General features: G+C 40.3%; 1 protein-coding gene across 1 annotated transcript in view; it reads left to right on the top strand.

Moving 5' to 3' along the window:
* The window catches only part of CHCHD3 (coiled-coil-helix-coiled-coil-helix domain containing 3), a 292,353-nt gene that overhangs the window by 52,036 nt on the left and 215,521 nt on the right, over positions 1-24,796 (top strand). The window contains exon 3 of the mRNA XM_005905148.2: positions 9,619-9,700. Coding sequence (XP_005905210.1) covers positions 9,619-9,700 — 82 coding nt within the window. The remainder of the gene's footprint in view (positions 1-9,618; positions 9,701-24,796) is intronic.

The raw sequence follows: 24,796 nt of genomic DNA, 5'->3' as shown, positions 1-24,796 counted from the left end.
TGAGCCTGGCTTGCATCGGCGTGGCAATCAGGAAGGAGGACTGGAACATGATAAATCAGTGTGAACTGGTCCATGCTGCTGCACAGCCACATCTTTGTGAGTAATGTAGACATTATAGTCTCTAAATTACTTTTGAGCAGCGACCACTAGCATTCATCAGTCTTTTATAATTTAGTTGCAGATTATTGATTATGACTGCCCTTCAAACATGCACAGGTCTCTACCAATTGCGAAAATCATCTTTTATTTATAATTTTTCCAACTCGTTCCTTTTTGTTTCATTTCTAAACTTGGTGAAGAGAGGCTTGTAATTGCTGCCTTCCATTGTCTCCTCCCACTGGTTCCTGATGCCCGGACCACCTGATTTCCATGCACTCCATGGGACGGTGGGTCATTGCAAGCATGCTGCCAGGTCTTCCCGCTGTGCCCAGGATAGACATGAATTCACTGAACCTGGACTAGGCCGTGGAGTCCTGCACAGAGTGTCCCAGGCCGCTGCTGCCAGCTAATCAGAATTGGCACATGAGTCGAAATCTGTTTCACTGTTTCTGTACAGAGTACTTTGGTTCATATCTTGCTTTTCCCATTCCATTTCTTCTTGGTCTCTAATGATGTTCTTTTACGCCTCTCCTTCATCTGATGAATTTTTAAGGCCTATTCTTTAGCCTTCTACTCTCTTTATACATTTTCTTTATTTTTCCAGGAAAATTCACTGATCTCAGATCTCTAACAGTTATTTCCAAATCAGCATTTCCAGCCAAGTCTCAAATCAAATCTGAATTTCAGGTTCAAATGTCTAATTGCCTGCCATTCCATGTGGTGATTCTGCCATTACTTTCAACTGAAAGTATGTCTGACCTGAAACTCATTACCTTTCTTCACTTTATTGACCATGCTGGGTGTTAGTTTTCTGGCATCTGGGTGCACCTTTGACTTTCTTTCTCGTTCATCTCTCAGTCACAGATGATCAGTTTTTCCCATCAAAGTCCTTGTATCTCAGAATCCATGCTTATGGCCAGTATCCTAGTTCAGGTCTTCATCAGCTTACACCAGCAAAGCTCAGGCTCGAGTGAGCACCTCAGATTTGGTGGGCTTGTTAGCACACAGATTGCTGGGTCCCACCCCCAGGCCTTCTGAAGTCTAGTTCTGGGGTGCATCTGAGTTTGCATCTCTTAGCAGATTCCTGGTGATGCTGCTGGGGGACGGAGGCAGGGAGAATGAAGCTGCGTTTTGAGAACCACTCATTGCTTTACATTTTTCCCATCCAATTAATCTGCAAATCTCTGCGAGATTAGACTAGATTAGACTTCCTGGAACACCCCATTTCATTGAATTATTTTCATTTTTAAACATCTGTTTATGATACCCTCTCTCTTAACATTTCTTATCCAAGCCCTGCCTAGTTTCCAAGACTCCTCACAAATGAGCATAAATTACCCTTCATTTTTTTTTCCTTACAAACAAGCTTTGTTTGGTTTCCTTTCCATTTGTCTGGTCTTATGTCCTTGCTTCAGTCCCTCTTCCTTTGTGAAATACTCCATGAGTACACCCCACCTTTGTAAGTTTCATTATTACTAAACCCCCAAAGCACTCATTCAGACTCTTATCTCCTTAATGGTAGGAACCATATGTCTTCATCTCCTACAAAGCCTAGGATAGGATTAAATCAGTGTGGATTTACTGTTAAGTGAATTGATTGATTTCTCTAGTTTGTATATTCCTCGAGGCTGCTTGATTTGGGAGAAAACAATTAAGCAAAAATAATTTCATATATTTAAGCATTAAACCTTATAGCTAGTACAATAAGCTTATAATGAAAGTCCATCCCTCTCTCCTTTATGAATAATCCACTGCTGGTAGTGGTGGCTCAGAAGTGTCCACAGGAGCAGAAGCCTGGTGATGGTGGTCGTGGCATGCAGAACTGGGGAGAAGCCCTTTGTTTTGAATTTCTTTTGGCAGTCCGCACTTTTTCCTTAGATAACATGTGATTTTGGAGAGGGTGTTCTTAGTTTTTTCTGAATCATCCCTAAGTTACCTGAAAAGTTGGTGGCTTACTTCCCCTAATGACTGATGTTGACTCCAGAGAGCAAGCAGTTAAGATGTTTACTGAACAGCTGCTGTGTGCCTAGCAGAGTCTGCACAATATTGCTGTCTCTCACCCTGTCCTTCCTTCCCTCCTCTGTTTTTGGTTTGCCTGTAAAGCGTAGAGGATGTTTTTGCTAGTTTTCAGGGTGTTTGCTAGACAGTTGTCCCAAGTGAGCGGAATGTCAGTTCAGGGAAACAGTTGGCAGTATATGTTGTCAGCGGTAGAACCTTTGTTCTTTCACCTTCCGGTTTGGGGCTTTTTGGGGAAATGGAGGCTCAAGCATGAATTCGGTCTTGTCAGGCTCTCATTTAACACAGCCGTGTTAAGGGGAAGGCTGTTGGAGAGTTTCTAGCTTGGGTTCTCATTTTACAGAGGAGACAGCTTTGACCTAAAGCAATGACGTGTTTTTGAACAAAGTCACAAAAACGCATTATGGCAAAGCCAGAATAGACGGGAACCGCCTTTACATCCAGCTTGGTCCTCTTTGTGTGTCATGGATCTTTATGGAGAAGCCTTTGAATGTGGCCACACTCAGGACTATTGTAAAGAAACAGGAAAAGGTTTGGGTGGTTTTGGTACTGCATTTGGGGTTGGAGGTTTAACGCTGCTGAATTTATAGTTTTATCCCCAGTGAACAAAATACATCCATTTGTGAAACAGACAAAAAAATTAAGCTATGCATCAAAAAGCAATATCCAGAGGTAATTATTATTTTTTAATTTAAATTATAGATCTTATTTTCCTAGAGGCTGTGTGAGATTTTGCAACTATTATTCAGAATATTAAGACATGAAATACTAGGTATATCTGATTCTCAATACTGGTTTATGAATTGTCTTCTTAAAAATGTGGAGACCGTAGAATATGAGTGATGAGCCTGTCTGCTGCTATACAGCGTCTGCAGCCCGTACTGATGTTTGTTTTCACATAGAATGGAGCATGGAGCTGGTTTCCAGGAGTGCTTGTTGTGAGGCAAACAATAAAATGAACATTATTTGCATATTATGCCATTCAGATTAGAAATTTACGAAAGCATATAAATCCTCATGGAGCAGTAATACTGCAAAATAAGCCATTAACTTGATGCAGTTGATGTTTAGGTTGCCAAACTCTTTGTGACACTGTACCTTCTGATTCGATATTTATGGTTCTGAAAGTGCAGTTAAGGATTTTCCTTCCAACGTCGTCATTAGCTTTGATGTATATGTGGCCTCAGTTACCCGGCCAGGTATCTAGACAAATGGCATTTCTTGAAGTCAGTCCTAGGTTACATTACCCTTAAGGTGATGGTGAACGTTACTGTCAGCTTATCATCACACTTAACACTCCGTGTGTGTGTGTGCTTAAATCAGGTTTGTCTGCTAACTAGATGGTGCCACAAATGGATAATGGCACACTGTTACGTGTTTCTTTCTAACCCCGGAGATTTATTGTAGCCATCTTTTGACTCTTCTAATCAAACCCTGTACCTTTTATAAGATAAGGAGCGTGACAAGATTTATCCTGCAGCCCATGCTGTGAGTCATTTACTCCTGATACACTCTGTGTTGTATTTCATTGATTGCATGGATGCTTCCATTATTATTTTTTAAACAATCAGTGCTCTTTTTATATTAATGAATTTATTGAAATAATAAGATTAATGGATATTTCTATGGAGCTGAAAATTTAATTTGGCTGTATTTTATGGTGTTAGCTTTGGCTCAGCTATCTCAGTCCTGGCAGAGTCAGTGTTTATCTAAAATCTGCTGCTTGTGTTATGCAATTACATACATTTATTTCCTTCTGAGAGTAGACCGCCATAGTTCTCTTTGGTGTTTTTAAACTAGCATATGAAAATAATAGGCTTTATAAAATTGGATATGATACATATCAGCAAATGGTAAGACCAGAAATAGAAATGGAATAAAGGAAAAATCCCAAAGGACCTGACATTTCTCTAAGAGGCAAGCCATAATTTTTATTAAGTAACTTATGGAGATTGTTTCAGAAATACTGTAATTGAGGAGGGAATTATAATGTAAGGGTTATGTTAAGAAAATGAAGGAAAGGGAAAGTCATAGTGGAAACAGTTGCAAAAGGAAATTGGTATGTTCCTTGAGATCCAGGGAATCTGTGTAAGTCAAATCATGGTTGTATTTTTAGTCTTGTGTTTTCATGACATAAGCTATTGTGTTACGGCTTGATGAGCCATTCATAACGACATTTTGTCTTTTGGAGTCATTTCTGCTCATCATTCAGGGAACTATCTTAAATATATTTGTAGAGTTCCATCTCCTCTACCCCATCCCTCTCTACCCCACATTTAACCACATTTAACGGAGAATTAGGACATTGTCATGCAACATAGAGGACAAGTGAAGTGTAAGAAATTTATGCTGCTCTTTCTCTCAGAACTAAGACCGTGGTATCCACAGTTCCTGAGAATACTAAGAATCAAGTAGTATAAGGTTAGGAGTTTGTTATTTGATCCCCAAGTTAGAAATTCTTAGAATTTATTAATTTAATTTAGTAATTTAGAACATGGCTAAGAGGGACAAAAGTTTGCTAGGTGGTCAGTAAAGAAGAATCTTTGGACTAACCGAAACATTTTCTTTTTTAGAATGCTGTTTACCTAAAGCAAGCATAAATTTGAGTTGTTTTTAATTCAGATACTTCTTACTTTCAATAGTAATTTCAAATAAAGGGTTTAGGGCAGACACCAAGCAGTTGTAATGCTTGACTTTTTCTCACATATTTTGTGGTCAGTGTCATATCATGTATAACTAATTGACAAAAATGCCAGTCTTTGTGTTTATTAGGATACATTTGCCATTGAGAAAAAAATTAAAGTGGTTTCTGAGAACATTTTACCAAGTCCATGAGTTACAAGTATGTGAAGAAAGCATCCTTTTGTCTTAATACATTTTAAAAGGAAAGTGAGAAATGTATATGAAAGCTTTGGAACCCTACTTACTGAGTCTGAACTAGTTTTGCAGATTTGCCTGGCAAATCTGATGTATATGGTTTGAAAATTTCTCATTTTTACTTTTTCTCATTTCACAAACTTTGCCAGTCCCCAAAGATCTGCTTGGAAACTCACTGTGCTAATAGGCAAAGTTGGCCTTTCCTGTGCTTCTGTTCAAGTAGTCCATCCTGAAACACTGACCTTTTAGTTTAATAACAGTTTTATTTGAGAAAATGTTTAGATCCTGAAGCTGAAAAGAGTGTTTTCAGAAAGGCCATTTTAAATAGTGGTCTCCAAATGGTATATCTGTTTTCCCTCATGCACTTTGGACCTATCTACCTAGAAGAAATGTATTGTTGCTTTCTGTATTCTGTTGATTTAAAAACAAATAACATGAAACTTAGATTTGCTCAAAACCCATTACCACACCAGTTTATTTTCCTGCCTGGGCTTTGAATTGCTATTTTAGATTTTAAACTTTATGCTTGGTCATGTTTTATCTTTTGTTATTTTAAATTCTCCATTGTAGCTAAAGTAATTACTTTTTCAGCTGTGACCTTGAACTTGGGACCCAAAAGGGTGTGTGTGTGTGTGTGTGTGTGTGTGTGTGTGTCTTTTCCAGGAATAGCTATGGCATTAAAGAGACAGCCGTGCTTTGACTGACCAGAAGTGATGGAACTAGCCGGTCCCTTGGGCGTGTCTTCTTCAGTGGCTTCGGGAGCATCCCTGCCTTTTGCATCTCTGGTGCTTCCTCCTCTCAACCTTTCTCCCTCCACTTGTGGCCTACCTAGGTGATTGCACCACTTTCCATCTATTTACCACCTCACCCACGGCAGGTGGCTTGGCAGACAAGCCTTCTGCACTTCTTCTCTACAGTCTCTCTTGGCATGGATGGCTTCCCAGCCCCCAACCTGGCCATCATTTGGAAATGGAGTCCTCACCATTCTCTTTGAGGTTTATCACAGCATCATGAAAAACTCACTGCTGAATTTGGCTTTTCCCCTGGTAGGAAGCCCCTATGTGAGAGGCATTCATGGTTGTTCACCTGCTAAGTCATGTCTGACTCTTTGTGACCCCATGAACTGCAGCCTGCTAGGCTCCTCTGTCGTCCACTATCTCCCAGACTTTGTTCAAATTCATGTCCATTGAATCGGTGATGCTGTTTCACTGTCTCATGCTCTGCTACTCCCTTCTCGACGTGCTCTTCAATCTTTCCCAGTATCAGGGTCTTTTCTAATGAGTCAGTTCTTCACATCAGGTAGCCAAAGTACTGGATCTTCAGCATCAGTCCTTCCAGTGAATATTCAGGGTTGATTTCCTTTAGCATTGACTGGTTTGATTTCCTTGCAGTCCAAGGGACTCTCAAGAGTCTTCTCCAAAACCACAAGTCAAAACCATCACTTCTTTGGCGCTCAGCCTTCTTATGATCTAACTCTTACATCCATCCATGACTATTGGAAACACCGGAGCTTTGACTGTGCACTGTCCTTATAGTGCACTGTGAGGACATGTTGGATCAGCTCCCCTAGAAGATTGATCTCACTGCTTCATGCTTAGACCTGGTATACCAAGGTCTTACCAAAGCCTAGTTCTGTTGAGTGAAATTCAGCTGAATTGTGATCAAGAATTTGATTGAATTTTGCCTGAGAAAAATTTTGCTGTGATAATTTGATTATCCTGGCAGATTTGTGTGATTTTACACGTGGTCTGACTGTGCACTGACCCAAACTGATATACTACACTTCAGAGTATAGTTTCATCGGGTAGTACTAACTGGGTTAAATATGTGTCTCAATGTTTGCTACTAATAGAGCTACCAGCTGTGGACAACTTGAAAAACTGTGTCACGTTGTTTTGCTTGGTGATAAGAGGGCGAGGAAACCGTGAAAACCATCACCTTGTGGTGGGCATAGCCTGGAACTTCATAGCCAGCTGACATCTATGTAACCTACCCGGTCTTGTTTTTGGATGAGGAAATCAAAACTCAGCTAGGTTAGCTGATTGACCTAAAGCCTGGCTGATAAAAAGACAAAGTCTATCCAGACTCCTTGACGAGCCATTACTGTCTGTAATTTCTCTGCTGGGTTTTGTATTGTTTTAAACTCTTAGTGCTGGAAAAGAAAACGAAAAAAAAATCTTAAGATTTGCCTGAATCAAACAATTCCTTTTTTAGTTTCTTAAAAAGTTTTTGTTTTGGATGACTTTTTCAAAACAGAGACTTGTCTCACACTTTAGACTACCATGTAGAAGAATGGCAAACAGCAGAATAGTTTGTGTATATATATATGTGTGTGTGTGTGTGTATATATGTGTGTGTATACACACACACACACACACACACACACATATATATATATAGTTCTAATGACGAACGTCACACGAGAGCAACTTCTTGAGAAAACTGCCCAGAGAGGCTAGTAACTTGCCCAGGGTCTCCCAAGTTGCTGATGGGCAAACTGGGATCAAACCTCAGCTAGTCCGTACATCTTTCTCTGGTTCCTTGTCCATCATTCTTTTCATTTATAGTATATTCTTTTCTCAGCTTTATTGAGACATTTAACATATTGTACTATTCACACATTAAAGTGTACAGTTCACTAATTTTTAGTATTTGCAGATTGTGCAACCATCTTACAGTCTAGTTTAGAACATGTTCAATACCCCCAAAGAAATCCTATACCCCCTTAGCTGTCACTCTCCATGCCCCCACTCCCCTGCCCCAGACAACTACTCACCTACTTTCTGCATCTGCAGGTTTGCCTTTTCTAGACATTTCATATCAATGGCCATGTACAATATGTGACCTTTGTGTCTGACTTCTTTCACTTAGCATTTTTTCAAGATTTATTCATGTTGTAGCACGTATTAGTACTTCATAACTATTTATGATTGAATAATATCACACTGAATGGATATACTACATTTGTTTATCCATCCATCAGTTGATGAGCATTTAGATTGTCTTCACTTTTGGGATATTATGAATAATGCTGCCATAAATATTCATCTAGAAGTTTTTGTGTAGACATGTTTTCAGTTCTCTTGGTTATACACGGTATCTAACAGTGGAATTGCTGCATAATATGGTAACTGTTTAGCATCTTGAGAAGCTGCCAAACTATTTTTATACTGACTGCATTATTTTACATTCCCACCAGGAGTGTATTAATATGCAGGTTTCAGTTTCTCCACATTCTCACTAACCCCTGTTAATTGTCTTTTTGATTAAGTTTGAATTGGTAAATCACGTGGCTTTGGTTTGCATTTCCCTAATGATGGATACTATTGAGTGATTTTTCATGCAGTTATTGGCCATTTGTGTATCTTCTTTAGAGAAATGCCTGTTTATGTCCTTTGCCCATTTTTAGTTATGTTGCCATTTTATTGTTCAGTTCTGTTGTAAGTGTTCTTTTATATTCTGGATACAAGCACCTCAACAGCTATATGATTTGCCAGTATTTTTCCCCATTCTGTGGGTTGTCTTTTCACTTTCTTGATGATGTCCTTTGATATTGCTATTTTCTGATAGTCCACAATTAAGAGAAAACATCCTTAAGACCTTTCATATATTTTCTTTTCTTGCTGTTACCCAGTGTCAGCTAAATTTTTGCGTATTTCCTAAGGCAAGGTTGTTATAATATCAAGATTATCAAATAAAATGTCATCAAAGAGCAGAGACAGTACTGTCTAGTTTCCATCTAATAGGCTCAACCAGTTGAAATCCTGGGTGAGGTCCTGTGTGTATTCCTAGAGTTTAAATGTTTCTGGTGCTTTCTTGGTCATAGTTTTGGGTAGTGGGTTTCGGGTAGTGAAGAGGAAATAGTCCTTGCTTATTTCTTAGGGAGGGCTCTTAAAGAGTGTATAAAATTTGTCAATTTATTTGCTGTCATAGCTGTAAGACTCTTACAAAACATATTGTACAAAATCATTTAATTGGAAAGACCAGCTGTTTCAAGTCAAGTCACCAGGTACTTAGAAAGCTCCAGCTGTGTTCTCAGCACTGTTCTGTGTCTCTCTCTCCAATTGTTGGGACTTGAATTTGAAGGACACGTTTTCCAAAAAATACGGTTTTAACATTTTCATGAGTCAGTGAATTCCTTTTTCATAAATCATGGATAAGTGAATTTAACCACAAATGATTTTATTTCTCTAATAAGTGATTTTTTAAAATGTTCAGTCATCAAAGTGGGAATGTTTTGATGTCATTTTCTTCTCTGAAGTCCCTTCCTTGCAGCCTCTCCTCTTTCTCTATGCAATTGTCAGACTTCAGTGGTAGGACATCATTTTAAAGAATTTGTACTTAATGGCTCAGTTCCCACTGGGCAGTAAGCAGCTCCTTGAGTTTATTATAACTTTTGGCAGGTATGGAGATTTCTAGGTCGCCAGAGAGCTCTTGATTAAATTACTTCTGAAGTGCACTAATTGGTCTTTTCCACAGTGCTTAGGTGGTTCCAAGGAGATACTGACCAGCTGGCAGAACTTTGCCCATTAAGATCTAGTCTCAGTTTCATCTTCCTGAGTATTCTCATGCTTTTGTTTAAAGAAGTCACTTATTGTATCTTTTTCCCTTCTTTGTTGATTTTAGTTTCTGATGAAGAATTGAAAAGAAGAGTGGCTGAGGAACTGGCATTGGAGCAGGCCAAGAAAGAATCTGAAAATCAGAAACGGTGAGTTTCATGGTGTTTGAGACAGATTTTGGTGGACCTGTCATAATTATGAAATGCTTTTGGAGAGGAGTGATTATAAAGAGACTCATCATCGGTGTCTGGCTCGACTTCAGAATCTGCTGAACATAAATGGATGTGGCTCTTTTTGGTTTTGGACTGTGCTTGTTAAAGCCCTAGGTTATCCCTTTCCCAAACTCAATTGTAAGTCACCATTTTATCTCTTGTGTTGTTCTCAGTTGCATGAATAACTGAGCCTTGGTTTTTCAGTATGTGAAAAATAGTTTTTGAGGATTCTTCTGGCATTTCTCAGGCTAGATTCTTTTAATGAATGTATTTTTGATAGAAAATTACATTATCTGCTATGGGTATTGCCAGTATCTGATGGATCATTGAAAAAGCACAAGAGTTCCAGAAGAACATCTACTTCTGCTTTATTGACTACTCCATGGCCTTTGACTGTGTGGATCACAACAAACTGTCGAAAATTCTTCAAGAGATGGGAGTACCAGACCTCCTTCCCTGCCACCTGAGAAATCTGTATACAGGTGAAGAAGCAACATTTAGGATCGGACATGGAACAACAGACTGGTTCCAAATTGGAAAAGGAGTACATCACAGCTGTATATTGCCACCCTGCTTCTTTTACCTATATGCAGAGTACATCATGGGAAATGCTAGACTGGATGAAGCACAAGCTGGCATTAATATTGCTGGGAGAAATATCAATAACCTCAGATATGCAGATGACACCACCTTTATGGACAGAAAGCAAAGAACTAAAGAGCCTCTTGATGGAAGTGAAAGAGGAGAGTGAAAAAGCTGGCTGAAAACTCAACATTCAAAAAACAAAGATTATGGCATCTGGTCCCATCACTTCATGGAAAATAGATGGGGAAACAATGGAAACAGTGAGAGACTTTATTTTTTTGGGCTCCAAAATCACTGCAGATGGTGACTGCAGCCATGAAGTTGAGACACTTGCTCCTTGGAAGAAAAGCTATGACCAATCTAGACAGCATATTAAAAAGCAGAGACATTACTTTGTGGACAAAGGTTCATCTAGTCAAGGCTATGGTTTTTCCAGTAGTCATGTATGGATGTGAGAGTTGGACCATAAAGAAAGCTGAGCACCAAAGAATTGATGCTTTTGAACTGTGGTGTTGGAGAAGACTCTTGAGAGTCCTTTGGACTGCAAGGAGATCCAACCAGTCTATCCTAAAGGAAATCAGCCCTGAATATTCATTAAAAGGACTGATGCTGAAGCTGAAACTCCAATACTTTGGTCACCTGATGTGAAGAATGGACTCATTTGAAAAGACCCTGATGCTGGGAAGGAGTGAAGGCGTGAGGAGATGGGGACGACAGAGTATGAGATGGTTGAATGGTGTCACCCACTTGATGGACATGAGTTTGAGCAAGCTCCAGAAGTTGGTGATGGACAGGGAAGCCTGGTGTGCTGCAGTCCATGGGGTCACAAAGAGTCAGACACGACTAAGTGACTGAACTGAACTATGGGTATTAAGGTTAACAATATTGTAGCTAATAATGAATGTCATAGATAGTACCCATGTTAATAAATAGGGTTAATTAGTAATCAGTTCTGTTCATTATGCTCACTTAAAAATTCAAAGACTTTACAGATGTGTAAGGTTGAAAAAACAAAATCCTCCATAATTTCATTCTATTAAGATCACCACATTTCACTCCTCTAGCCTTTTTTCTGTGTACATACTTCTATTTTATTGTTGTCTTTAGGACTACTTCTACTAGCAGTAGCAGCTGAAAGAGTTCATTGAAGTTCTTGTAATAAAAAACTGGAAGCAGTCCATGTGCCTGTCATGGGAGACTGGATGAATGAATTATGGCACGTACCCATCATGGAATATTAGATGCTCAAGTAGATCTTACATTCTGATTCAAAAAGATGTTGAAAAGCTGTAAACTGAACACAGTATTTGAAACAATGTAGATGGTTTTTTGTGGGTAAAGCAGCGCCATGGACTGTAGCCAGGCTCCTCTGTCCATAGGATTTCTCCAGGCAGAAATACTGGAGTGGGTTGCCATTTCCTTCTCCAGGGTATCTTCCCAACCCAGGGATCAAATCTGCATCTCTTGCATTGGCTATGGATTCTTTACCACTGAGCCACCAGGGAAGCCCTGGGGGTAAAAGTTGTACTTTTTAAAGTATGCTGCTGCCGCTGCTAAGTCGCTTCAGTTGTGTCCGACTCTGTGCGACCCCATAGACGGCAGCCCACCAGGCTTCCCCGTCCCTGGGATTCTCCAGGCAAGACACTGGAGTGGGTTGCCATTGCCTTCTCCATTGTGTGAAAGTGAAAAGTGAAAGTGAAGTCGCTCAGTTGCGTCCGACTCCTAGCGACCCCATGGACTGCAGCCTACCAGGCTCCTCCATCCATGGGATTTTCTAGGCAAGAGTACTGGAGTGGCTTGCCATTGCCTTCTCCGTTTTAAAGTATAAAGTATAGTTACATAAAGTATAAACTATACTTTAAAGTATAGTTGCTTATTCATAAAAATATGTGAATACATTTTAATCCGCAGTAGTCAAGTGCTTCCCTTCTGTGTTGTTTCTGAAATTTGCATACGGCACAAAGCATTATTATTCTGTGATGATGTGAATGTCTCCCACATGCACAATGACTACGACCAGTAGATGGTTTGTGAGTACTACTACCAGTAGATTTTGTGTGTGTTTCTGAGTGTGTGTATTTGTTTTGGACTGCTTCACTAGTTTGCTTGAAGAGAGCTAAATGTAAAGAATCTTTGAATTGGTAAATCTAGTCTTCATTGGCTATAGGTGGTGGTGGTTTAGTCGCTTTCTGTCTGATTCTTGCAACCCTATGGACTGTAGCCTGCCAGGCTCCTCTGTCCATGGGATTCTCCAGGCAAGAATACTGGAGTACTGGAGTGGGTTGCCATTTCCTTCTCCAGGGAATCTTTGCAACCCAGGAATCAAACCTGGTTCTCCTGCATTGGAGGAAGATTCTTTACTGACTGAGCTACGAGGGAAGTCCTATAGGACCTTTCGCATATAATTTAACCTCATTGGCCCTTAAATATTTCATATCTAAAGTGAGGAGTTTATGAAGTATTTTCTAATATTTCTTCTCTTTTGATGGAGTGCTTGGTACGCTAGGTCCAATTTGCCTGAAATGTCTGGGACAGGACATGAGTTTTAGTTTATACCACCATTTTCTCAGGAAATAGAGAAGACTCATGGCTTAGGATTTTAAAAATCAAGATGTAATTAGTACTGCTAAAAGGGTTTACGCATATTTCAATAGTTTCCTATACAGCCCTTTTTAATTATTTAATTGGGGTTAGGTTGATGGAGTATATAATTACACAGTGAAGTTTATTCAAAAACATTTCAGACCATTTTCTTTAAGAAGCAGAGAAAATCAGCGTGTTATGGTAGAATTCCTTGTCTTTGAAATTTTATTATTTTTAATTGAATTTTATTTTAATTAGGAGTTTTTGGGTTAGACCTTCGTATTTACTTTGCTTACGTTTTTCACATAGAAGTTTTTTGTCTTCTTTTCTTCTGCTATGGTACCGGCTGTTGTTACAACAATTCTAGCTGTGGTGGTTTTTCCTGCCTCTGTCACTTAGCGCCCATCTGCTCTCCCTGTTCTGTGAAAGATAAAGGGCAGGTGAGGTGGATAAAAGGTGTCAGTGAGAGCCGCTTTCATCTCTCACGTGGACTAGGGTTGGCAGCTTAGCTGTAACCTGGGACAAATGACTATTGATAAAGAATTTATTTTCTGTCACTTTTAAGGAGAGTAGAGGGTGGTACAGCATTTTTTTTCCCCCTCTCTCTTTTAACAAAATGTTTTGTTTGAAACCTTCTTCATGAAAACTTCCAGCTGTCAAATCTTGGCAAAAAGTGTGTGTTTATCTGTATAATAGTTCTTATAAGAGTCAATAGCTATTATTTTCTTTCTTTTATCAACCAGAGAAGAAACTTCAGAAGAAGCATTAAGAAGGTTTTCAGTGTCATCTTTTAAAAGCATCTTTTTTAGAGAAGCACAGAATTTATAGATGACTGTACCTATTGCCTTAATTGAATGAAGTCTTGAGAATGGTTCCTTGTGCCTTTGGATCGTCACTTGCACATCCTTGGCTTACCACGTCTTCTGTTTTCACCCCAAATGCACGCATAACTGTGGCTGAGTTCCTGAGTGCTTAAGACTGGGACACAGACACAATCCAACATACGCAGAAAGGACTTTGGAAATGACTTCCGTTGTGATCTTTTTCTTTGTAGGATATTAATCATCTTTAGCTTTTTTATTATGGACAGTTTAAAGCACCTTCAAAAACAGAAGAGTACAGTGAGTCCCCATGACACTGTTTCAACAGTTTTTGTTTCATCTGTATCCTATTCACTCTACCATTGTGGTGAGTGGTATGGAGAAGCACAAATGTTTTTAATAAGTTGGTGAATTTTGTGGCAGGGAACTACTCTGAAATATCTTCTGTCAGCCTAGCTTCATTTCAGTTAGTTTTTTTTTTTGGTTGAAAGACTGGAACTTAACTCTGGCCAACTTGGGAAGCAAGGAAATTTTTAGAAGCATATTAGATAGTTCAAAAGAATCAAAAGGAAGACTAGAGAACCAGTAGGTAGGGAAGAACTGGGTACTACTTAAAGCTTTACACAGTGGGGAAGAAGTAATTCCCCTGGATGATGGTTCCATGATAAAGGGGAAAGGATGGTGTGTGGCTGAATTTCATTGAATGGAAGATGCTGTTAATTTTTAAGAAGCATTGTATTTGGTATACCGCTAAGAAAAAAATAGTTGCAGATAATAACACAGTAGTTAATATCTCTTAGACTTTTCTTATTGAAAGAGCTCATTAAGATTGACTTTGAGTTTTTAAAAAGCTATCACCTGTGTGTTCATGAAAAGGAAAATGTGAGGAAAATAAATAGGTTAAGGCAGTGTTGTCAACTGGGGGAGATTTTGGTTTCCAGGGGATATGTGAAAATGTCTGGGGACATTTTTGGCTGTCACAGCTAGTTAGGTAGCTAGTTAGCTACCCACTGGTGTCTAGTGGGTAGAGGCCAGGGATACTGCTAAACATTCTGTAATGCACAGGCTACTCCCCCCAAACTCCCAAAAGCACACAAGAATTATCTGGCCCAGAATGTGAATAGTGCTAATAGTGAGAAACTCAAGGTTAAGTAAGGGATTCTCAAAACTTGTTCACATTGGTCTGATTCTTCTAAATCGCTCTGTGGCTTGGGGTCTTGATGTCTGTATTTTTCTACATAGTGTCATATTCTGTGCCATCAGAACCTTGATGACGACAACAGCCTCCTGCTGTCGTTCCTGGGATTTTTCCAGGCTGCTGAAAACCAGTTTTTACAAATTTTGATGCTTCTGCGCAAGCTATGACAACTGCTCAGGACAGATTGGCAGAATGTAAGTGTGAGATGCTTTCAGGCATGTGGAAACTGGACAGATGGGATCCTAGAATGTATTTCATCAGGACAGTCTGCAAACACTGTAGACCGTAACCTCTGTTAGGTTGGAAATGTCCTACCTAATGCAGAAACCCTTTTACAGCATCTCTGACGGGTCACGCCACACACTGAGAATCATTTACACTGAAGGTATTTTAAAGTGTATTGAGTCCTTAACATTTCCACTTCCTTACTTTTAACTTATTTAGAGAATTTTATTTTTTTAAATTTTAGTTTTGGCTCTGCTGGTTTTCCTTGTTGTGCTGGGTCTGGTGGAGGTGATCAGGGCCACTTTGGTTGCAGTGCACGGGCTTCTCACAGTGTAGTGACTTCTCATGGAGCACGGGCTCTGAGGGCATGTGGACTTCAGTGCTTGTGGCGCGTGGGCTCAGTCGTTGCAGCTCCTAGGCTTTGGAGCACAGGCTCAATAGTTGTGATGCACAGGCTTAGTTGCTCCGAGGGATGTGGGAACTTCCCCAGCCAGGGATCAAGCTGGTGTCGCCTGCATTGTGAAGCAGATGATTAACCACTGGACCACCAGAAAAGCCCTATTTATTTTTTAAATTGAAGTATAGTTGATTTATAATATATTAATTTATGCTACACAGCAAAGTGATTCAGTTACATGCATATATATGTACACATTCTTTTTTATATTTGTTTCCGTTTGGTTTATCACAGGGTATTGAATATAGTTCCCTGTGCTATACAGTTGGAGCTTGTTTATCTAAGTCTCCGCTTCTTTAATAGGCAGATACAGCCTAATTAAAAGTTGCTTTCGAGGAAAAGGTTTCTACTAGGGTCACAGTGACGACACAGCTGATTATGAGCATGCTGTATATGTTCTATTCTCATTTGTAAAACACATTTACATGTGGAATCTCAATTCATCTTAGATCTGATTCTGTTTTATGAGACTGTTGAGTGATTTGATGCCCTCCAAAATCACTGATATAGATTTAGTGCACACAGTAAAATCACTGGGTCTAATCTGGAATCGTAGTTTTGCTTATGACAACACCTAATGGATGGAATAGTTGCCTAGTGTATTGGGAATCAAGAGCAAATTAAATGCCCGTGTCAGCAGCTTGTTTTTCTGTGATACTCTGTGTGTTTGGGATTATAGGTGATCGTATTGTGTTGCAGCTAGAGCAGGCCAATATAGCAAGGACGCAATGTGCTACAGTTTGAGTATAGACTTTTAAAATGTGATTTGCTTCTCTCTTTTGCCGTACCTCCAAAAGTCAGTCTCTGACAGCAAGAAGAATGCGACTGCATCTGACCTCTGACCTTTGGTATTTGAATTTCACCTTTGTACCTATGAAGACAAGTGAAAGTTGCCTTCATTTTAATAACCTTTTTCAAGAAATCAAGAAGAAAGGGAATAGCTACTTGATGTTGTAACTAGCTGTAGATCCACCAAGATTGTTTGATGCTGCTTTTGGATGAATGTCGGTTGAGATTTTACCCCAGTTTTAATTACTTGAGAAATTAAATGCCATTTTCTAGTCATCAGCACATATTACACAGTTGTTATTATGAAATTACATACCTCCAACCTGCAAGTAATCTCTAGGTATATAGTAATTAAAAAATAAAGCCACTTTCAGGGAGTAAGTTCTGTTGATTACTAATATTTATCAATCTCTTTTATCATAAAAATATGGTTTGTAAGGGACCTGAAAAGATGAGTTAGCAGTCACAGGCGGTGAATCTCACTTCTGATTTATGCTATGCTATGCTATGCTAAGTCGCTTCAGTCGTGTCCGACTCTGTGCGACCCCATAGACGGCAGCCCACCAGGCTCCACCGTCCCTAGGATTCTCCAGGCAAGAATACTGGAGTGGGTTGCCATTTCCTTCTCCAGTGCAGGAAAGAGAAAAGTGAAAGTGAAGTCGCTCAGTCGTGTCCGACTCTTCGCGACCCCATGGAGTGCAGCCTATCAGGCTCCTCCGTCCATGGGATTTTCCAGGCAAGAGTACCGGAGTGGGTGCCACTGCCTTCTCCATCTGATTTATAGGTATTTGCAGAGAAAGTGATTACAGTTCGTACACTGCTGTGATGTGAACAGATTTCCCAGTGTCTGGCTCCAGTAGGGGCAGTGGACAGTTGGTTGGCTTTATCTGCAAACTCTTTCTTTGTGTGCTCTGACATTTGTGAGATCCTTCTATAATATAAAAATCCCAGTGTATTAGATTAATTTTTTTATTAACCTCATTAAAGCTTTTTTTTTTTTTTAATGTATGTTGTGTTGCTTTTCTATTCCATTCTGCTTAAATATAAAGACTTAACTCCATCTGAATGAAATAGATCACATCCTAGCCACCCGGTACTGTTCACTGGGGGATGATTGAAAGTACTGTGTATGTACTAGGTATTGAAATCTTTAGCCATCTGCTACTTTTGTCTTTATTTTTTCCCAAGTGTCACTTTTCTATTTTTAATAGAGACAACTGCTTTCTATAACCAACAATTACAGAAGGTTGGGTTATCCAGTCTATGTTTTATTCACATCTCTTTACGTCTTTTTCCAAATCCAGTTTTCTTTCCTATTGATGTTATGCTGTTGTAGACTCCTACTCTGAATTCTGTTTGACAATCTGTTTTTTTTTTTTTTAAACATGTAGGAATATTAAACCTGGAAAACCAGAATCAATCCAGCATGCCACAGAAATCTGTAACCCCCCTTTTTTTTATTGGATGTAATAGCAGCCTTGATATTCAACCACTTCTTGTTCAGATGTTTCTTTTGACAGTAATTGCAGTGTTTTCTCTCATGAAGCAAGTGTTTGAAGTAATTTGTGCCAGAGTGGGTTTCTGCATTTGGAAATTTCTAGGAACTGGTTTTTGAGTGCCCTGTAGTTGTAGTAGTACTTCCTGAAGTTTCCCTGTTACTCAGAACAGTCTAGGAGAGTAGGGGTGGTAATGTACTCTGTAAAACATTTATTATTCTTTACATAAACTGTTAATGTTTCTTATCAGTGTTACCACCGATTTATAAAAACAGATGACTCAAGTAGACATCTGTAAGGTTGTCAGTCAGCAGGGGAAGCCGGTCTTGGGCCGCCTGCCCCACAGCCCTGCCCTCTGTTGCTGAGGTGATAGAATCATGTTGCCTTTGGTTGTTGTTTGTGCTCAGTGGTTCAGTCGTGTCTGCTGCTTTGTGACCCCATGTTCCGCGGCCCGCCAGGCTCCTCTGTCCATGCGATTTCCTAGGCAGGAATACTGGAGTGGGTCTGCCATTTCCTATTCCAGGGAATCTTCGCAGGTCAGGGATTAGACCCGCGTCTCCTGCATTGGCAGGCAGATTCTTTACCACTGAGCCACCAGGAGAGCCTCACATTGCCTCTCACCACCCTGTAAACATTTATTCAGAGGAGACCTGACAGAACTCTGATAAATAGCTGGTCCTGGTGCCATCTGGTTATAGCTCGGACAAGGGGTTTAGAGCTCTCTGTCAGCCATTTTCCCCTCCTTTCCCCTTCCCAGAGACCTGGGAATCAGGGGGCTTAGAGAAACTTGTGGTGAGGATAATAGTCTCTCAGATTGGGACATTTCATGTGTGAGGAGTAAACTTTTCTCTTCCAAACAGCATTTGTTGGATAGACTCAGTTCAGTTTCCGTTTCAGAAGGTGAGTGGGCAGGCCTGATGTCCACTTCCTTGAGTCCAGAAGCCTGTACTTATGGACAGTGGCCCACGTAGGCTGGGCCTTACCCCTCTGAACCCTCAGTCCCGAGCCTTCTGGGGAACCATCTGCTGAGCCTCCTGGTGATGAATGCCCTGTTAGGAGGAGGGGAGCAGAATGAGAGGCAGGTCTGGCAGCTGCCTCTGCAACCGGGGAGAAACTGGCAAAGCTGCTGAGGTCAGAAGAGGAAGGGGAGAAGCCTGTTGTGTTTCTCCCTTCTCCCCTTCCTCTTCTGACCTCAGCAGCTTTGCCAGTGGAGCCTTGAGCTGAGAACGAGTGCAGGCAACATAGTTATAGTTCAGATGTCAATTTTATCTCAACATTATCATATTTCTAACTATTGGCACGTTCATGTTTAAGTAATCCCCTGTCCCCTTTTCCTAGTTGGAGAAAACTGTTAAAAAAAAAAGAGTATCTCAAGTTTCTGATATATATATATTTTGAGAGAACCCATATTCTTTTGCATCCTATTCTTACGCAGAGCAGTTGTCATTTGTCTTTGATGAAAACTTTCCTCACAGTTTATAGATGACATACGTATAGAACACACACCTTGGGGTCACATTATGTTATGAAAACCATTCCAGAGTACAGGACCCATATGTCCAACTAAAATGAAAAAAAAAAAAAAATTAAAGCAACAGGTGTTGGATTCTTGTATTTCCTGAGCACTTTATATATTTTAACTCATTTCATCCTCACAAAACCTCTGTTATCCCCTCTCTGTAAGTGAGAGATGAAGAAGAAATTACCAAAGTCATATCTAATAAGTGGTGAGCCTGGGATTTGAACCCACGTCTCCGTCAAGTTCATGCACTCCACCATCCTGCAGTACTACGTTGCTGTGTGTACAGGGAATACTCCCTTTAAAATTTTTCATTTGCAGTTGTGGGAAGAGGTAACAAACATTTACTTGAGCTTTCACCTCTAAACCGTTAGTAAATAAAAGATCTCTTGAAAGTGACCTCAGCTGTGTGCTTCTAGTTATTAGATCTGTGCAGCCGCTCGGTATTTTTAAAACCTCCTTTATCTTAGTACCAGAATCTTTTGAGAGTTTGTGTTTCAAGTTAATAGTCTTTAATCACGTAGGCTATAACTCGCTGTTAAATGCTGGTCTGTGTCCACCTTTTTAGTGATGGTGGCAATTTGAATTTCTTGTTTGCTTAAGATTGGAGCACAGCAAGGGTGGGGTGTCTGGAAGCAGATGGGGGCCTGCCTCGTGATTTGGAGGTGAGGGCTGCTTCCGCTCAGGGAGGCACGCAGTGCCCAGTAGTCCGTGCTCCTGGGAGCTCTCTGGAGCAATCAGGCCCTCCCCCTGTGCGGGAAGCAATAAAGAGGCACAGCGCTGCCTTTAATAGATGGTCATGAAGTAGAAAGCATTTTGCATTTCTACTTCTCTATTCATCTTTAGCCTTTTTTTTTTTTCTTTTTTAAGAGGGTTTGCCTCATTCTCTTACTGATACTTTGTTTTCCATTGTATAGCTTGACATGTTGGGTTTTGGTTTGCAGTCTTCCTTACCATTTATTTGCTTTTTGTGTGATAGGGTATTTTGAGAAGTCATCACCTTTTTTCAAACTTAATGTTTTTAAATCAATGAAAACAATCTAGCTGCTAGGACAGTGTGACTTTGGAACTCAAGTGTGGAGTTCCTCCACTGAATGATGTACAGCTACACACGGCAGTTATTAGTTACATGCCTTTACAGTTGCTCCCTTACACATACACTGGGTAATTCCTCCAGGCAGAAACCATTTCACTTGGAAATTTTCTCAAGTTACTCCATTAAAATGATTTTAGTGTGATTTTTGGCATCAAGAATAAGGTATAAAAATAGATGTTAGCCATTTAAGTATTTCAGTTAGTGATTTAAATTTGAATTTCTTCACAACTTCTTAGAATGGATCTCTTAAATTCTTCATTTCCTAGTACCATTCTGTTAATGATTATCAGAGTAAAACAAAAATCCTTTAAAAATCCATAGATTACAGTTTTGCTTTCCTGAGGTTGATCGATTGAAACCAAACCAAATCAAAGCAAAACCAAAAAAAGTCACTTGAGACCACTAATTTAATATGGGAAATGTCTATTAGTTTAAAAACCATTACCTAACAGTTTCTATAGTTTTTATTATTGCTACAGAATATGGTAGGTTTGACCTAGGAAGGTCACTCATTCCTCAAACTACTAAATACATGGATAATGTTGATTTATTTAAAACCATTACAAAAGAAATATATATCAAAGAAATTCAGAGAACATACATGCATCAAAAGTTAGTCATGTTTACCCTGTTCTCCATTACTCTGCTCTTCCCTCCTCCCCAAAATTCACACATTATACCCTAAGGGAAATATATCCTTATATAGTTTGTTTTTTTTTTTAAACAAAATGAGATTGCAGTAATAATGTTGTAGGACTTGTTCCCCCCCCCCACCCCATGATGTCCTCTATTTGCAGAATAAGGAGATCTTGAATAGACTTAAAAATCTGATGATATGTACCACTTAAGAAGACTGTGACCTGAGAAGTAATACTAACAGCAGTACCATTTAATAATAATTAGTAGTATTAGCTAACAGTTTTTGTACACTTCCTTTGTTCCAAGGACTCTCCGAGCACTTTGCATGTAATGATCATTTAATCCTCACACCTACCCTATGCAGCTGTTTCCGGTCTGCTGGTACCCTCACTTCATAGATGAGGCGGCTGCTTCTAGTCACATAACCCAGAAAGCGGAGGAGTTGGGATGTGAGCCTTTGCACTCAGGAACCTGAAACCACTCTCCTCATCCCTCTGCTTGGTTGCATCTCACAGGCCAACTTGTTTTCTGGCCCAACAGGGATGCTTCCTAGTACATGTTAGTCTGAACGCTCTAAGGCTCTTTTGATGTGGTTTACTGAAGATGTATGTTTCTCAGGTTTTAGTACAATAAGTTTTACCTTGATTGTGGAGCTCATTAAATAAGGAATTTAGTTATGAAAAGAATTCACAAGGGACTTTCAAAGTTTTTTTTTTTTAATTCACATGATATTTTGAAATAAAACTGTCAAAATACTGTCAAATAGTGGGTGAAAGTTAATATTTCTGTGGATTTTGCTATGAAGTGTTGGAAATTGTATATTTCTTCATGAATATACCTGTCAGTTGTACAATTTGGTTTTTATAGACTTAGAGAAAAGGAGTCCAAGCCATTGTCCACATACGTTTCTGTAGCTTAGCTAGTCTGTGCAGCCCCAGGTAGGTTTGGCTTAGAAAACAGTTCCCTCAAACTACTGAAAACTTGGACATTAGTCTGACAAACCGAGAGTCATGTCAGAAATTTGATAACTGGTTATTCTGGCTCCTTCCTTCTTGCCTTTGTGTTTCTGCTTTTTAAATAACTGCAGATTCATTCCTCTCACCATTTCCATGCCTACTTAGTCTAAGCCATAGATTCTCAACTGAGGGGCATTTTGCCCCCTCCTCTCAACCCCACCTCCACGGGCCATTTGGCCACATCTGGAGATCTTTAAGGTGGTCACCACTTGGAGGGTTCTGCTGGCATCTGTCTCATGGATGGTGTCCAGGGATGCTATTAAACATCCTGCAGCACAGGACAGTGCCCCACAGTGAAGGATGGTTTGGCCCACATGTCAGTAGTGCTATGGTTGAGAAATCCTGGGCTGTCATTATCACTTCTCACGTGAGCTGTTAGAGTCTCCATGTCAGGAGCCAGTCCTGTCCCCCAGATCCTCCTCTCCACAAGGCAGAGCTGATGTGCATTAAAAGATGCATTCTTAACCACAGCAGTTTATTTCTTTAAAATCATTTTTAATGGCTTTTCTCTAGATTTAGCATAAAATCCAGATCTCCCCCCAGATCTTCTGGTCCTCCTCTGCCCTTTCTATGTATACCCTGGGGACCCATCTCTTACCACCTTCCCACTGAGCATTTTAGCTATCGCAGCTGCCACACCTGTTGTTCTCGTGTTCAACTCTTTCCCTAGAATACTTGTACTTTTGTGGCTGACTCCCTCTTACTATTTAGTGCTCTTCTCAACCCCACGGAGGGGCTTTCCTCCCTTGCTTTCTGTAGTCGTCGTCTTTCCTGTCCTCTGACTCTAGCTGTCCTTTTCTCTGTCTTATTTCTTCAGAGCACTTTTATCTGTTTACTGACTGTTTCCTCCACCGGAATATAAAGGTCTGTGAGGGCAAAACTCATTGTCATATGCTAAGTGTCAACAAGAAAGCATCACTAAATTACAGCAGTACTTTATGGTTGTGGTGAACAGGTTAAAATGGGATAGACTTTGTTCAAAAGGGAAAAAGAGGCAGGAGCATCATCACAGGACTACAGCCAGCCACCACTGAATGACTTCGTACTATTCACCAGGCGCTGTTTGGGTTCAGGTGCTTGGAACTCACCAGCAGCCTTCTGAGGTTTGCCTTAGGTTTTAGTCAGTGGCCTGTAAGGTGATGCCCCTCACATTCCCCCCAGGCCCCAAGATGAGTGACCTGTCTCCTCCACACTAGACTGGAAAGACTCGTTGTGTAGCTGTGCTGTCTATGGGTTTATTTTATAATCAGGATGCCCCTGCTGCTGCTGCTAATTCGCTTCAGTCGTGTCCGACTCTGTGCGACCCCATAGATGGCAGCCCACCAGGCTCCTCTGTCTCTGGGATTTTCCAGGCAAGAACAGTGGAGTGGGTTGCCATTTCCTTCTCCAATGTATGAAAGTGAAAAGTGAAAGTGAAGTCGCTCAGTCGTTTCCGACTCTTTGCGACCCCATGGACTGCAGCCTACCAGGCTCCTCCGTCCATGGGATTTTCCAGGCAAGAGTACTGGAGTGGGGTGCCATTGCCTTCTCCGGCAGGATGCCCCTAGGAGAGGCTAAATCCCTTGCCCATGGCTGTGTTACTGACAGAAGCCAGCCTCAGAATTTAAGCCCAGTTCTCTATTACTCCAAGCCCAAGCCTCTTTGCCAACACTTTTTCAGGTTTTCTTGGTTCTTAGGGAACATCTTTAGTTCACATCCCCTGTTCTAGCAGGCTGAGGTGGTGTCCATTTTTTGATATTGGGACTGTATTTTTAACTCCAGAGGAAATAATTTCTTTGGTTTCTGGTGACTTAGGCAAAAATAATTGCTTTTCTCTCTTGTCCTGAGACATGTCCTCAATGAACATGAATTTGAACAAACTCCAGGAGATAGTGAAGGACAGGGAAGCTTGGAGTGCTGTAGTCCATGGGGTCACAAAGAGTCAGACACGACTTAGCGACCGAACAACGACAACCTGAGACAGTTGCTTAGTATTGTCTAAAAGTAAAACGAAGACGAAAACCTGACATTATGAGAATATAATCTAGGCTTTGGACTGTTTTTATTGGCAACCAAAAACATTCTCAAAAGTTGTAACTATGAACATGTAAAACATTTACTGTGTCGTGCATCCAGATTTCTGAGACTGACCCAGAACATGGTTTGTCTGTCTTTGAGCCTTGACGTTGGTGTAGAAGTCGGGAAGCCTGTGGCTTGGCCCTCGTGCCCCTCATGCCCCAGGAACCCTGTTGATGACAGCGGGTTTTCTTTTGCACGTTTGTTGCTTTAAGTTCAAGAGGAACCAGGAGTCACATGGATTTGTATATTGAAAATTTGCATCCATTTCGTGATATGATGAGAGTTTTTGATTGAAACCGGAACTTAACTGCTTTCCTTGGCTTTCCTGCCTCCCAGGAATCCATGCTCGCTTGGGGCAGCTGGGGGAGGTGGAAGCCCAGGGTGGCCTGTGATGGCAGATTATTCTGAATTTCAGCTTTCCTATTATGTTTTGTGAGTTGAATATTGCTTTTGCTTCATGCTCTCTTGTATCTGTTCCTCCCACTACCTTCAAATTTTTTCTTTTTTTTTGGTGGGTTTTTTTTTTTTTTTCTTCTTCTTCTTCATTTTCT

The sequence above is a fragment of the Bos mutus genome, chromosome 4 (genome assembly GCF_027580195.1).
Source record: "Bos mutus isolate GX-2022 chromosome 4, NWIPB_WYAK_1.1, whole genome shotgun sequence".
Lineage (NCBI taxonomy): Eukaryota > Metazoa > Chordata > Mammalia > Artiodactyla > Bovidae > Bos > Bos mutus.
Note: the sequence above shows the minus strand (reverse complement) of the source record. Positions and strands in the feature narration are given on the sequence as shown.